This window comes from Carassius gibelio, chromosome B18 (assembly GCF_023724105.1).
Source record: "Carassius gibelio isolate Cgi1373 ecotype wild population from Czech Republic chromosome B18, carGib1.2-hapl.c, whole genome shotgun sequence".
NCBI classification, from domain to species: Eukaryota; Metazoa; Chordata; class Actinopteri; order Cypriniformes; family Cyprinidae; genus Carassius; species Carassius gibelio.
Window position 1 is genome coordinate 18386339 of NC_068413.1, and position 17040 is coordinate 18403378.

The 17040-nt window shown below is 37.7% G+C and overlaps 1 protein-coding gene across 2 annotated transcripts in view; it reads left to right on the plus strand.

Annotated features, from left to right (window-relative positions):
• Positions 1-441: 441 nt before the first annotated feature.
• Positions 442-17040, plus strand: part of LOC127977520 (protein c-ets-1-B) — a 44512-nt gene continuing 27913 nt past the window's right edge. Inside the window, exons 1-3 of one of the 2 annotated variants that reach the window (XM_052582412.1) lie at positions 442-502; positions 1796-1894; positions 7642-7792. In XM_052582412.1, coding sequence (XP_052438372.1) covers positions 1826-1894; positions 7642-7792 — 220 coding nt within the window. In that variant the 5' untranslated portion in view covers positions 442-502; positions 1796-1825. The remainder of the gene's footprint in view (positions 503-1795; positions 1895-7641; positions 7793-17040) is intronic. The other variant, XM_052582411.1, reaches the window with a different exon arrangement.

The window sequence follows — 17040 nt, forward strand, 5'->3', positions numbered from 1 at the left end:
AATGTTAAGTTTAATAATAAATAAAGATATAAAGAGTACATGTAGAAATTTGACACATTTAAAGTAGTAACAAAAAAAAAGTAAAACAATTAGTAAAAATGTTTTATTAATAAAATAAACTAAATTAAAACACACACACACACACAACCACACACACACACACACCACCATCATCATCATCATCTTGGATATTATTTTCTGCAATTGATTCAAACATAAGTGTAAACGTTCATTAATGTAATTAATTTGAATATGTGTTGTCTGTAATATTTAAACCATTTTGATTCTGAAAATACACATATAAAGAGATCAGTCAGTATTCCCGTCTGTGTGGCTGCACACTTGTTAGATGTGGAGAGTCCTGAATGGTTTTGGAGGGGCGCAGTGATTGGAGAGGGTGGGACTCCAGCAAGTGCGCTTTATCTTTATCCTTCCTCTCCAAAGACGAGCCAGGTACAAACAGCAGCTGACAGACAGACTCCAGCGACTCCAGCAGACCACGGTAAGAACAGAGTTTGTTTGTGTCTCCGTCGACTGTAGCTGTAGCGGAGAGCGCGTAACTCTGCACGCGCGCGCGACCGATCTGCTTACGACCTGCTGAATTCAGAATGTCTTCCAACTTTTCTTTTTTTCTGTTTTTTTTTTTTCTTTTCTATTCTTCTTCTTTCTTTCTTCCTTTTTTGCTGTCTAAAGAAAAAAAAACTTTTAATATGTTTTACATTATGGTTAAAATGTCAACATAATTATTATTATTTTATACAAAGACTAATGTATATACTTTGTACAAACAGAAAAGCAGATGTAGGCTATTGTTATTGTTAGTATTATTTTCTATTAGTTTAAATTGTGGTGGTGCTGTTTGGAATAGTGAAGTGAATAGGAGAGTGTTGTGATAACCTCAGGAAGATCCATCTGTGACAGTCACCTCAACATCAGATGCCACACTCTCTATAAACACTTCAAGATGTTCACTCTCTGTCTCTCACACACACACACACACACACACACACACTGTTTTAGGTGAATCCTGAGTTGTTGGTCAGCTTGTCCATGTGTACATCATGAAGTCGCTCCAGAAACCGAATCCTCACAGCTGGGCTCCAGCTCTCTCTCTCTCTCTCTCTCTCTCTCTCTCTCTCTCTCTCTCTCTCTCTTTCTCTCTCTCTCTCTCTCTCTCTCTCTCTCTAATGCCTGCTCTAGTAAACAATGATAGAGGGATGGTAGTAAGAAGACACCGACAGAATGAGAGAGGAGTGTAAAAGAGACAGACGCCAGAAACTTGTATTGCTCTGTATTTGTTCAGTGTAACGCTAACGTAGTATTTATTAACATTATTTCATAATGATTAATGGTTTGCATTGAGTACACAAATGAATCATTCCACATTTAGCTTTTATTGATTGATTTTTTTTCATCAGTAAAGTGTTTATTTCTCTTGCTGTCTTGTTATCTCCTGAAGAAGCCTTATCAGCTGACCACTTTTTTTTATTATTTTTTATAGATTATACTTATTTACTTAGTAGTAAACAATGACACAGTCTTTTAAAGTCATGCAAATGTAAAAACGTACGATGACTCTTCTTTGATTTATCTGATCACCACCCAGTCCGGTTGATTAACACACACTTAAGCAACACAGCATTGCAATAGAAGCAGCTCTGTGTCCTCACCTCATGATAACTTTAGCTTTGAGTGGCAGGTTATTTCTAATCCAGCTCGTCTCTGGGATAAACAGTGTGAGATTGATTGAGGTCCTCACCTCTCGTGTGTGTGTGTGTGTGTGTGTTGTCCGCAGGCCTCCATCGCTGCAGCTTCAGCTCGTAGAATGAGTTACTACTCGGATCCAGTTTCCTTCTGTCAAGCTCTTCAACCGCCTGACTGTCTGGGTGTAATGGTAAGACCTCCACCTTCCACCATAAATCACCCCTGTTTGACCTGAGCCGTCCACTAGCCATGTGTAAGAGACAAGTGAACACACACTCCTGGTTATTACAGCAAACACAACCCCAGAATCTGTTGGAGGACATTCACTTTCACTTTAAGATCAGTTTACAGCATCTGTGGCATAATGTTGATTAATAGAAACATTTATTTCCACTTCTTTTGGGACAAAAGACTTATAAAAAGTATATGCATTGTACGTTTTTGGAAAACCTGTATGAGTTTATTTCTTCTGCATACAAAAGAAAAACACAAAATAAACACGACAGAAAAATATGTTGAAGATTGTGGGTAACCAAACAGTTTTCGGTAGCCATTGACTTCCATAGGAATTTATTTATTTATTTTTTCTCAATGGAAGTAAATGGCGACCGGCATCTGTTTTGTTCCCCACATTGTTAAGAATGAAAGAATTACATTTTTTGGGGGGTGAACTATGCCTTTAAATGAAAATAAAATATATTCAATATATATAAAATATCCCTTTAAGTCTTCAGTTGCAGTTCAGTCAAAACATCTGCTTAATTTAATGCATTATATTCCAGCTCCGTCACCTCAGGTTTCTTGCATCCAGGTGTTTCAGACACATTTGCTATTGTCTGAGCAGAAGCAAAGGTGAATATCACTGTGATATCAGTGGCATTAAATGGATGTGAACCCACGGGTGACACCAGATCTGCCCCTGAATGCAGAACGCTGTTCGCACACTCGAGCTACAGGGTTTTTTTCCTGATTCATTTTAAATAAATGCACAATACAAAAGCTGGGGAAGAATTAGTATGGGAATGCTTAAAGAAAAAGAAAAAAACATTTACCTCCTTTTAACCCCCATCCGCCCTGTCTAGAGGTCAGAGGGGTTAAGGCAGTTTGTTGGGCGCATTTGAACATTTGAACATTTGAACAGTCCTGCCGAGGAGTCGTTCGGGGCACATTGGGATTCTGCACAGGTGAGCGCGAATCAAAGGTGTCTAATAAAGATTCAGGCATCAGTATGCACAGACAGGGCTGTTAGTGTTTGAGCCGGAAAGGGTCGCATGCTAATCGTCACCCGACCCGTCCTCCTGATGCAGGGACTCACCGTTCTGCTCATCTGCTCAGGTGGCCTCGTGGCTTTTGAAATCGAGACGCTTGTCTCCCACTACGGTCAAAGGCTATGTGGAGGGGGCTTCCCTCCCGGTTCATTCATTTGCATGTGCTGAAGAAGAAAAGACATTCTCTGATCTCATCTCTCCCCCCGAACATCCCCTCCACCCCTCGCTCGCTCAAGAAGACCAGCGAACTGTCTGTGTCATTAGCACTACAGACCAAAAGAACAAGATTGCCTGGTGTTATTGTTTCTGATGAAGTATCTGCTGAATAAATACATAAATAAATAAATACAGCAAAAATCATGAAAAAAATAAAGAAAAACAACCAGTGTAGTTCAATATCTGACCAATTGAATCTGAAATGAGCTGGAGAGTAAATAATAATAATAAAATAAATAAATAAATAAAACTTCAATGCAACGTGTGCAGTCTTATTCTCGTTATAGTTAATAATTAGAAAACTTACAGATTAAATAGTGTAGTGATCGCAGAACAAATGATGCTTACAAATCCATTCTTCTTATTAAAAAAACTAGAACATGCTACGCGACCAAGTGTTATCCAATCCCCAACTAAATGACTCTTTTGAATCAGTTCCTTTAAATGAACCGCTGTAGTTTAATTCACGAACGAAACTCTCAGTTTGTTCTAAAAAAATAATAATAAATAATGATAATATTAATAATAATAATAAATATTATACATATATTCTACATATATTCTTATCTTATTCCCTATCTTATTAGTGAATAGCAAAAATAAATAAATAAATAAACGTAGAAAAAAAAATGTCAGTACAGTCTTATTCCTGATTTTATAAATCTCATTCATTTGTTCTTTAAAAAAAAAATAGTGTAGTGATTCCAGGAAAAGTACAGCTCAAACAGAACAGTCAAATTCCCACTCAAATGACTCTTTAGAGTCAGTTCATTTAAATGGATCAAAAAACATAAAACATGACCAATGCAGTCCAATTCCAAATGAACGAGTCTCATGATCAGGTTCTTTTAAGTAAAAAATAAATAAATAAATAAATAAATAAACCTAGAGTAACCGTTGTAGTGATTACAGAATCAGTGACGTTTATATGTCTATTCTTCTCAGTGAATCTAAAAACAAAATGCAACCAGCTAGTCTAGTCCCCAAACAAATGATTCTTTAGAGTCGGTTTCTTTAAATAAATCAGAACACATACAACCTAACCAGTGTCATCCAGTTTGTGAATAAATGACTTTTATGAGCTAATTCGTATTAAATTCTCCCATGCATTATCAGCATTATTTTATCAAATTAAACACATAAAATATATTACCATGTTTTTGTTCATTTCAATACATTTCATGCATTTGGAAGATGTATGCTTTCAAAGCAACTTACATCGTTTTTGATGTAAGGCCTATAGACTTTATAGTTAAATATAGTGAAGGCCAGTTATGAGATTGCAAAAAAAAGTTAACAGTTTTTACAATAAGTATGCATTTGGCAATAAAGTTGCATTTCTTGTTTTCTGTGTATTTATGCTTTAAAGGTTTTCAAAGCAGAGGTAATGGAGCTATTAAGGAATCCGAATCATTACATTCTTTACAATCCCCATCATTCCTCTTTGTACATCCTGATGTTGTACCACTAACTTCCCACTCCTCATCAGATATCCCAGCTCCCTGAGGGTTCAGGGGTGGCATTGCCCTTTGTATGGGACAGGACCTTCCTGTACCCCATAAATCCTACAGCCGTCCTCCCAGCTTCCTCCGTCTCTCCCTCAAGCATCATCTATATCGCTCTCGACTTCTCGTCTCCGCTCCCCGTGACTCCAGCCTAAGCACGATCCTCCAGTGAGCTCAGCTCTATAAAGCTGCTGATAACACAGTCTTAACTCAACAGCAGGTTTATCAGATGGGCAGTGGGTCGCCTCCCTTCATGAAGAACAGCCCTGGAGACAGACAGTAGCTCAGATACAGCGGCTTCTGTCAGTTCACAGCCTGTCTGTTGACTCTTAATAGTGGACACACGTTCTCTTTCTTTGAGTCTGCAGGGGCACAGATTTAGGAATAGTTTACGTCCAAATGAATCAATGTGAACTGGGTCTGTCAAGCTCCAAAAATGACCAAAAAGCATCATGAAAGTATCACAAAAGTGGTGCAAATGAATTTGCTAGTTTTGTGCAAAGAACTGATTGAAATCTTTGTGGTTATTCATGGAAAATCTTGACGTAGTCAGGTAGCTGTATGAATCACTCTTTGAAGTTTTCTTTTAATCAAAATGGTTCATTAACAGTTGAGTTCAACCCAATTAAAGATCCAGTCACTGCCTCTTAAAACATGAGATTATTAATGATTAGGTCTTGAATTTTGGACAGTTGGCTTTAGAAAATGTTTGAAGTTTTTATGATTTTTTTTTTCTTTTTCTTTTTTTTTGTCAGGCAGTAAATAGTGAAACTTTAATTTAAATATTTACTTTTCAAATTATTATTATTATTAATATTATTATTATTTTTTTTTGTTAACATTACATGCAATGTAGGTGTGTTTTATAAAATATATAATAAAATATAAAATAGGATAAATATATATTACAAATCGATTCATTTATTTATCTATTTGTTTGTTTGTTTGTTTGTTTGATTTATTCAGTTCACAACATTGGCTATGTTGCTTTTGTGTCATTTTGAAGCTAATTATTGTGCATGCACTAAATTTGGTGTGGGATTCAATTAGAAGCAATTTTCACTCAGACATTAAATTTCACAAATAATTACAAGAAAACGGCAAGTAATTGAATTGCAAATAACATTTTGAAGTAGAAAGAGTACAATTGTATTGTAAAACATACTCAATCTCTGCTTTGGGTACAGCTTCAAATATTTTACCATATGGACATTAGAAAGTGCTGGTTTTGGATTTACAGATTATGTGTAAATTATAATGTTTGCTATTAAAATATCAGCTTTTTGTTTTGACTAAAAAAAAAAATGGCTGGACTCAGGATGTCACTTTAACTCTACAGTTACATTATCTTCAAAAGGCATGAGAGCTGCTGGAAATGAACTCCAGCCGTGGCACCTGTGGCGCACACACGTCAAATTATAATTTGCACCACAACCAGCCATGCTCAACACTTTAGTCTTGATAAGTCATATAAAAGAAAGCTTGCAGCTTCTTCGAAATGGAAAGAAGCTCTCCTTTTTGCAGACAGATAACATTTCAGACAGATAATCTAGAGCAGACGCATGCGCTCGCCCTGCGTTAATGCTGATTTATTCACCACAAAGATGCTTTAGATATGCTGATACCAGTTAACCTGTTCCTGTACCCAGCAGTGAACATCACGACATCAGTCAAAACCCCACTGAAAATGGGACATGATTTCTGAGTCAAGCGTGCAGCTGGAGATTTCATATCAGGTTTCTGAAACAAGAGTGGTTCTACGCTCCGGTCACAAAAACAGCATTGTTTCATCAGTCTCAAACATTGTGTTCAAGAAGCTGACCGAGACTGTCAACAAGCCGAGGACAATGCCTGTGTCCTGCACACACACATCTTCTACACAATTACATGTGATGGCATGTGCTTTTGACCAAAGGAAGTTGATTTGCCTATTTCAATAGAGCTTTATCTGTCACAAATTGTTTTGTAAGAGGTATTTTCCCTCAGAAGCTGTTCTCTGAAAACATCCTGCAGATGAAGAACTGTTTGTGGATCTGTTGGCCTCTTAGACGCAGATCGCAGAGAAGGATTGGGGAGATTGAGTGGCTAATGCTTCTGTGTGTTTACCGGATCTTATTTTTGAGGGTATTAAAGGGTCAGGGCTGATCCTGGATCAGTTTTCTTTCTGCTAAACATATTCGACCTATGACCTCTGATTCCACAATACTGATTGACATTTTAATGTGAACACTGTACCCTATAAAGAAGCGTCCGTTTGTTTGGTTGTGGGCATGGTTCTTTAGTTATAAAGTTTGGAAAACGATCTTTTCTCTGAGATAAAAGAGCATGGCATACTAGCAAAACAAACAAAATGTTCGCTTTTTTTTCTTTTTTTTGCATATCCTAAAGGCAGAACTGACATACAATTTATAAAATAAAATTAAATAAAATTGAATAAATGAACTAAATTATGACTATTTTGGTGCAAGCCTTTACAAAAATTCTAAGAGCTTCATGGAAATCAGAAACAATAAATGGTGTTATGACCCTGTTAAGGAACCAGTTGACTCAGCAGAGTTCTCTGCTAGTGTCTCACTTTCATTTTTAAATAGTTTTTTTCTGACTGTCTGATTTCCCCTTCTCCTGGCCTGACGTCAGAATCCCACCGAGATCAAAAGAGTAAAATTGCTTCCCAAGCGCTTTGCTTCAACAGAAACTGGAGCTGCCTCGGGCCACACAGGGAATTTCATATGTAAAAATCTTTGCTGTTCACCGATGGTAAGCGGTCATGAATGAAACCCCTTGAAACACAAAAGACCTTTGACACAAAAAGGGTTTAGATATACATTTCTATCGCTATTCTGCGTGTAAAGTGCACTGCAAATCATCCAGCCATCTCTGTGACTTTCCCAGGTATAACCATCATCCCAGCTTTGGCTTCAGTAGTCTGTGTTGTGTTGTTTCTGTAGAGGACGAGTGGTGGGATGACGGTGACTGTGGCTCCTCATGTGCAGCCTCCTGCCGTGTGTCATCCACAAAACCCAGCTCCGCTCAGACCCCTGTACGGCCAGCACGTCCCCCTGCAGGAGGTGCCCAACGGACCCGACTACAGCCCCAGCGGTGAGACAGAAGCTGCTCGGTGTGTGTGTGTGTGTGTGTGTGTGATGGGATGAGCTTCTTCATGTATATCTTCTGATTTATAATTGAATGATGCTTGAAAATTCATCACTGACATTTTGACATTTTATTAAATATTTTTCCAACATTTACCTTTGTATATATTATACAATTTAGTAAATATAAATAAAATAAACGTTATAAAGTGACATTAAATAAACAAAAACAAAAAGCAGCAGCAACATCAACAACAACCACAACTATAATAATAGTGATAATAATTATTATTATTATTACTACAAATCCATTTGTTGATCATAAGCATTTGTAAAATTAAATGTAAATAAAAGTAAAAACACATTATTATTATTATTATTATCAATATAATCAAATATTACCTTTTTAGATTATAAAAACACTTTTTAAGTAAACATTGTTTTGTTGAAATTATAGGCATTATGAATGTATGTATTCTTTATGTATTTATATTTACATTTAGTCATTTAGCAGATGCTTTTATCCAAAGTGACTTACAAATGAGGAGAAAAGAAGCAATCAAAATCAACAAAAGAGCAATGATATGCAAGTGCTTTGACAAGTCTCAGTTAGCTTAACACAGTATATGTAATTTGGCTTTATTTTTAATTATTATATAATAAATAAAAAGAAAACAGAATAGAAACAGAATATTTAAAAAAAACGCATGACTCAGAATGATGTCAATACACTCTTGACACAATGTAAAGTTGAGGCCTGCTTGGCGTAAAGCAGACCTTTGTGTGTGTGTGTGTGACTGGGAAAAGTGCATGTGCGCAAACACACACTTCAGATTTGAGGAGGAGGAAACTGCAAGGCATCTGGTAAAAGCATCTCTTTGGGGGTCAATGTCCCCATCGTCCCCCAGAGAACAATGTTTTCTCTGCCACATTCAGTGCGTGTGTGTGTGTGTGTGTGTGTGTGTGTGTTTATTTGTGTGTGTGACGTTGGATGGAGGAGGTGACTGCATGCTCTGGATTTTTTTGTCCAGGACATTTTTTTGAATGTTTATTCAGAATGAGAACATTCCTCCCAGTGTTTGACATCAGCCTCCCTGCTTTTCAAAATGCCAGAAAAAGCGGCGACATGCGCCATCTGTACGTGCATGTGTGTGTGTGTTGGGATGGATCCAGCAGTGGCACCAACTATCGCTTGACACCTCCCCAAACGGGACACAAGGCCACAAGGGTACGAGGGCGCGAGGGCTCAGCCACGGCCGTCCTTTTCCCAAGCCTCAGGCCCCCGGGGGGATCGGGCCGGGTCGGGTTTGATGGGATTTGCTGATGTTTGTTGCTAGAGCCACTCACTGAAAGCCTCCAGCTTGGCCTGAGCACATTGCACCATCACAAACAACGTCTACTGGAAAAAAATGACCTCTTGAACTTTTTTCCTCAGAGGTGAAGCGCTGTGAACGCTCTGATGTTTGCCGTTTTATTTAATACGATGGGCCGTTTGTTTAGAGAGCCTTCTAGGCTGGCAGAATCCAGAGATGTTTCTTTAGTCATGGGTGAGGCACGGTTTAGTCAAATCTAAAGCGAACAAGCTCGCCTGTGTGAGACGGTAACCTCAAAACACACTCTGAAACTGTCATCCAAGCCACCGTGTGCAAAAACCGTTGGACTGTTACAGTTGTTAGTCAGAATGAAACGGGCCGACCTCCTGTCACCCAGAAGATCTCGTCTGGAGCAGTTACTGTGACTTTTTACCTTATTCTTTAAACTGAAGTCATCAAGCACATGCATGAGAGTAGTGGGAATCACGCAAATTTTGAAACGTGCCAATTTGTCACATTTGTGGCATAGATTTAAACATACACCATACACATTTAAGTAGACATTATATTAAAATATATTTTAGTTTACCATAAATGCATATAAATGCTCATAAATTTCAAAGACAATAGAAGTAATTATGACACTAAGAATCACTCAAGTTCTACTTAAATATATTTAAGTAGAATACATTTAAACTGATATATTTTAATTCATTTAGAAATGACATCATTTAGTGTCTGGAAACCCAGTTGATTAGAATTGTAGTAATTTTTTAAATTACAATTAGCCATCAGTTTGTCATTTTAATAGACATTTTGTACTGAATTAAATTCAACCCATATCTGTAGTTTGCAATAACACCAATACATCGCCTGAAGTTTAGCATTTCTTAACTTTTTGACGTTCTCACTCGCTTTACGCTCCACTGTCAATCCCACAATCCCTCACATCATTTGCTGATTAGCTCTCATAGAGAACGAATGGGAACCGCCCACTCCTGCTCCGCTGTGGTCATGCACGTTATTATTTGGTACATGACTTTATGATGTTAAGCATTGCCTCAGAGCTGACGGACTCTGTTTTTCCGTCCTTTCACGACAGCAAAATCTTTTGGAAAGATGTGACCAAATTTAGTTCCTGATGTAATTTCCAATGAAAAGACTGACTAAAATTATTTTGACTAGATGATTAGGCTTTCCAGATGTCATTTTTTCCCCTGTCCTTTTTTAATGCTACCCAATCACGTGCGAAAGCTTATGATGTTTAACGAAGCAGTATGAAGGTGGAATTTATTCCACGACTATTAGAACAGCAGGCCGGTCTTTGGCTTCCAGGTGTGCTGTGAAACGCACCGCTCGACACACTATAACGCACACAGACACGCGCACACACCCACGTGTTTTCAGACTGCTTCAGTGGAGCTGTACTAGCCCTGCATCTGTAGGCTACAGGCACAGGTGCCGGCAGTTAAACCAGAGACACGCTGTAAACGGCTTTTGCGTTTGACACATATGGGACCTGTATGTGGAGAGGGAAAGCTTGTGTCAGTTTTCTGCAACGTGTCACACACTGTTGCTCCTCAAGTCCATCAAGAAGTAATTATTTGTCTGCACTATTTGACAGAGAATGTGCACTAGTTGACTAGACTTTTCTATTTAGTATGCATGCAGTCATAGCTTTAGCTCTCTACAGTCCAGATGTGAATGCTGCTTATCACACGATGTGTTTCCAAAGATAAACCATGCAACCATTATGCAATAAGGAGGTATTTGCTACATAAAATTCTAGAGAAGTCTAGAGATTTAAGGATGATAAAATGCTTTAAACTGAGCAGAGTAGCTCAATTACACTCTTATCATCATCAGAACCGTTGAATTGCATTGAATCTGCATTTGTAGTGTACTTTGAATTTTAGGTTATATTTACTTATTTTTTGGCGTATTGTTTGAAATAAAAGTCCACTTTAAAGGCATACTTTACCCCAAAAGTTTGAGTAAATTCACTCACCTTTAGTGCATCTCATACTTTTTTCTTCAGTAAAACAATACAGATTTTTTTTCAGAACAGTATTTTTAGCTGAAAACATGGTCTTTGATGATTCATAAAATGCAAGTTCACACCTACTGTCACTTTAAGATTCATAAAAACCATATCCACTTTATTTTTCAACGTGGAAGTAAGCTGTGAAGGTGCGAGACTTACGATTCATTAGCTGCTGTAGGGAAATAACGAGAAGAATATAAAAGTGCAGTAAGCAGTGAAACTGTTAGCTATACAAACCAATGTGCTTACAATTAAGATGATACATTAAAATAATATGGTAAGGAAAATAGCTGGAACCAGATGACACTGGAAGACAGACAACACAAAATTAATATAGTGAGGTCTTATGAAGAGAAACAATCAGTCTGTGCAAGAAACCAAACATTCTTTACAGCATACCAAAGCACATGATTATACTAGATTATAATTTTATTAAAATGCTGTTTTACTAATTAATTATGATTATGCTGATCAGAAATGTAACAAAAACAAAAAAAATGTAACTACAATAATATTAAAAAGAATGAAACTATAGCTTTGGACTGAATTCTTCTGTTTTATTTAGAAGGGTTTGTTTTATAATAGGTTGACAATACGTCCTTCTTTTCCGCCTATATGGACGGGATTCCTAAATTGTCTAACTTCCCTGGGCTTTGGATTTGTTTCTCTATTGTTGTCATACTCGCTGAAGGCAATGACTGAGAAGTAGTTTGAATGAGAGCCAGTGTTGGGCGTAACACATTACAACTGACATGGCTTATGTAATAATAACTATTAAAGTAACACATTACTTTTAAATTTACAGGAGAGGTACTTTTTCAAATAAGTAGCACAAGTTACTTTGTTTTCCCATTTATTTCTCGTATAACTCCTGTCCTGTCCCATGTCTAGAGATTCAGGAGTGAAGTGGCATCCTTCAGCCTAAGGGCTTATTAATTTCACTTTTTTTTTTTTTTTTTTTTATGAAAGGGGCTTTACAGTTGCCAATAATTCTAACTTTTATTCAAACAGTCAAAGCAATGCAAATACTTTTCTCCACTTCTCTTATTTACAAAAGACTTCATTGCTCAAATTACACACATACAGAAAGTCCAATGACACAAATGCACACACACAAATACACATTCTCACAGCTCCATCCATTAACATCACACTGTAAACTCCCACATCTCTCTCTCTCTCTCTCTCTCTCTCTCTCTCTCTCTCTCTCACACACACACACACACACACACACACAGAGTGACAGCTGTGTTATGCAGCTTTGGCACCGCTGGCTTACATTTTACGTGATTTGACAACTGGACAGATGAATAGAGGAGAAACTGCAGAGCTGATATTGAAAAGTGTGTGTGACGTTGCATGGAAGCACCTTCCAGTGTGTGTGTGTCATGTCTGTATCTTTGTATATAGATATGTGTGTGTGTGTGTGTGTGTGTGTGTCTGTTTGGAGCAGAGTGCTGTCTGATGAGGGGCACGTCCTCTCGGGCCAAGGCCCATTTTTTCTGGGTTAAAATAAACAGACGACTGGCGGGGGTCTGGGGGTTATGGGAAAGGAGGAAACAGTGATGCTAATCAGTTCTGCACACACTTCCCCCAACTGTAAAACAAAACATGAGAGAGAGAGAGCATTTTAGCTGTAAGTGCGCATGAGTGAAAGTTTAGGACTACAGCTCTACTCTGCAAGGTCAAGTGTTGAAACTAACTTCAGTTCCCCTCCCGATCATTTTATTTCTTCATTACAGTTCTCGCAAAGACGATCCATGTTACAATGTTACAAAATCAAATTTATAGGCAACAATTACACAAGCTGAACGTTCTGAATTTGCATAATTAATTCACCCAAACATGAAGATTTATTTCACTATATGTTCTTTCTGTAGGATGAAAAATATCTTAAAGGGACAGTTCACCCCAAAATTCTGTCATTAATTACTCATGTTGTTCCAAAACCGTAAGATCTTCGTTCATCTTCAGAACACATTAAGATATTTTTTATTAAAACTGAGAGCACTCTGACCTTGCATAGACAGCAATGCAACTGAAATGTTTTATGGCCCACAAACGTAGTAAAGACATCATTATAATAGTCCATATGACCTGCACAAAGAAAACAAAAATAACCACTTTATCCAATGATTTCTTCTATTAATTTATCAATGTCTATACTAGCTTTTTCACATGAGGATGGGAAATTAATGCATTTTCATTTATTTTTTTTTTTGGTTGAACTATCACTTTAATGTAAAGGTTTTTTCTTTTTTTTTAGTGGATAGAAAGTGAATGGGGATTTATTGATGTATATACACATACATACATACATACATACAAACATACATGCATAAACACTTGTAGATAATATAACATTAATGACATTAAATGATTCTTAAGTCACTTAAAGACAGTTTAACAGGAAATAAAGCACAATTTTGTTTAGCATAAATGTTTATCAGTACATTCAGCTCTAACCATATTTAAAATATGTAATTATGAAATTACATTTTAATATGCACGTAAGTCTTACTTACGTGGGTCATAAAACACCCTTAAGTTCAAGCAATTGCATTTAATATTCATTTAAACTATCATGTATTTTCATTAAATTGTAAATGACAAGCAATTAAGTGTATTTTGCACTGAAGTGTATTCTTTTAAAGTTTATTCTTTCCATACTAAAGTATCCTAAAATGCAATTTTTTTTATAAGGGCTTGTTTGAATCTTGCGTGAGCTATTTGTAACTGATTCATAAGATTTGAGAATGACTCACACCTTAAATTTGTAGCTAAATCACCATCCATTTTATTCACATGGAAAAGAGCAACTCGGACATTCTGCCTAAGTTCTCATTTTGTATTGCACAGAAACATGAAAGTCACACAAATTTGGAATAATGTGGGTTATATATATACATAAAAAAAGACAGGTTTCTGAATGCTCACGAGCCGTGTAATGTAGCATTCCTGCAGTATATGATGGACTGAATAGGCCGGCAGCCTCTGACCTGTCAGATCAATGGACTGAGGAGCGGCAGCACAGTGGCCTGTTGCACATGTGTGTGTGTGTGTGTGTGTGTGTTTAAAGACAGAACGACCGGGGGCAAAGACACCAAGAGAGGGGAGGAGGAGAAAGGGTGAGATGGAGGGATGTAATTTAATTTGCCACACAATGGGGTGAATAGCAGACACGTGGTGGAGCTAATGGAGGAGAGAGATGTGCTTTTTAGCAGCGCTAATTGATAAGAAAGAGCTTTGCCTTTGTTCAAGCAGTCCCCCTCCCCGCCTGTTTGGGACACCATCGGTAAACCCCCATCTGCTGTCCAGGGTCCTCATTAATTCACCAGACACACGCACACACACACACACCAGCACAAAGACAAGTGTGTCTGCTACATTTCTGTGTGTATGTGTGTGCTGATGTGTGAATGTTACATTGTTTCATGATCAGTATCACTGTGAGAAAGTCTGTAATAATCCCTCAGTGTAACCTTAGTTGATTTTGCTGAAATGTGTTGTTTTACTGCTGTTCATTAGGGATAGATTGATGTGATGATGTCATATTGGTTATCAGTTATTAGTTCACACACACACACTATATATATGTGAGTGTGTGTGTATATATATATATATATATTCCCAATATAAATGCTAATGTCGAGCTTCACTTGTTAGCACCCGTGTCTTGATTCTGGATGGTAGCTGTTATACAGATGTTGCTCTGCTCAGCTCTTCCCCGGCCTGATCTACCTCATAACCACCGAAACCATGACAACAGCACAGTGGCGGCGATCAGAGAAGCGGCGTCTGCGCCGGGGTCTTCCTCCAGCGTCTGACTGCAGCATAATCAACTCCTAAACACAGCCTGATTCCCCTCCTCAGGGTAAATTCCCATACAACTCTGAACAGTTCTGAGGCAAAGCACATGCTTCCAGTAAGTGTGACGGGCCAGAGAGCGAGAGACGGCTTTTTCCTTCACTGTATCCTGGAGACTGCTTGTTTTGGGGAGTCAACAACTTCTGATGTTGCTTGCCATCCAAGTTGGATGAATGGATTTCGATTTTATGAATCAAGACCAAGACTCCCCCGTGTTCATGCAGAATTTCGTATGATTCCCGAAGCGTTGGCCACATTGAGGAGGTTTCTGAGAAATCCTGTTACTCTACTAGTTTGGGTTCTTATCCCAGACATCGTCAGTTTGTACACAACAATTTTCCATCTTATAATACAACAGCCAACTAGACAGAAGCATCGGGAAATTAATCCACGACGAAAATACACTGGTCATAATCCATATATATATATATATATATATATATATATATATATATATATATATATATATATATATATATATAATAGAAATACAAAGCTAGGATAATTAAGATTTTTGAATGACTTTTCTGCTCACCAAGATTGCATTTCACTCTAAAAAATACTGGGTTATTTCAACCCAACTTTTGATCAAATTTGGACTAACTTTTGGGTAAAAATTTTAACCCAACGGTTAAGTTAGTCCATATTTGACTCAAAGTTGGATTGAAATAACCCGGCATTTTTTTGAATGTATTTGATAAAAAATGCAGTAGAATCTGTAATATTGTGAAATATTGTTACAATTTGTGAATATATGTCATTTATTTCAGTGAATTTTCAGCATCGTTACTCCAGTCTTCAGTGTCACATGATCTTCAGAAATAATTCTGATATGCAGCTCAAGAAACGTTTCTGATTATTATCAATGATGAAAACAGTTGTTCTGCTTCATATTTTGTGCAAAACGTAATACTCTACCATTCAAAAGTTTGCCACAAATAAGAAATGTACACCATTGTTCAGCAAGGATGCATTAAAATGATCGAATGTGACAGACATTGATAATCTTACAAAACATTCATATTTCAAATAAATTATGTTCTTTGAACTTTCTATTAACAAATCAATGAAAAAGGTATCACTCTTTTCTCAAAAATCAGCATATTAGAACGAAAGGATCTGAAGGATCGCGTGAAGACTGGAATAATGATGCTGTGATCACAGGAATAACTTACATTTTAACATGTACAGTATTCACACAGTTTTTTTTTTTAATTGTAATAATAGTTCACAAAATGCATTCTTTCAAAAACATATATATATATATATATATATATATATATATATATATATATATATATATTTGAAAACATTGCCATGCCATCCAATCACACATGATACATCAGAGTCTAAACAGATTAGGACACTGGCAAGAAAGCAACAAAGCCGTGACAGTCTGCAGGCCGGACGTAGACGTCCTTTCTTAAAAGGAGAAAAAGAGCCACTCAGCAACCTCTGGCTCTGATATTAGTCAGCAACCCCATTAGTCTTAATGGCCGCCTCTGGGCGCAAGGGAGCCTGGGCTGTCCTTTTAAAAGTACATACAAGGAGCTCATTAAGACTTAAAACAAAGCGGAGCAGTGAGAGGGGGTCGAGCGAGTGACTGACTGACAGAAGGGGGAGAAGTGCAAGATCTCCTCCTTCCATTAAGACCCCTTCCCCCTTCCAGCTCTCATTGACGGGTTCCTGCGACCGCAGAAGCCCCATAAAGGCTCAGCCATTTCCATAATCGCTCATATCTGTCGGATGAAACACTATCCAGACAGCTTAATGGACACTCTGAAGAATCCCTGTTTAAAAATCCATAGCTGATCAATACCGCTGGCTCCCCGGCCTCTCAGCAGCGCTCGCAGATGTGCGCCACCGCGCTCGCAGCCTAGTATTGACCCGGATAATAGGGTTATTCTGAACACAGAGACCTGTGCTGGTCTCATTTCTTATACCTCAGCTTTCCATCGCCGAAGCTCTTTGTGGAAAGAGGTCAGAATTAGTTTTACGGAAAGGCACGAATCCGCCGTGACGTAGCTAAGT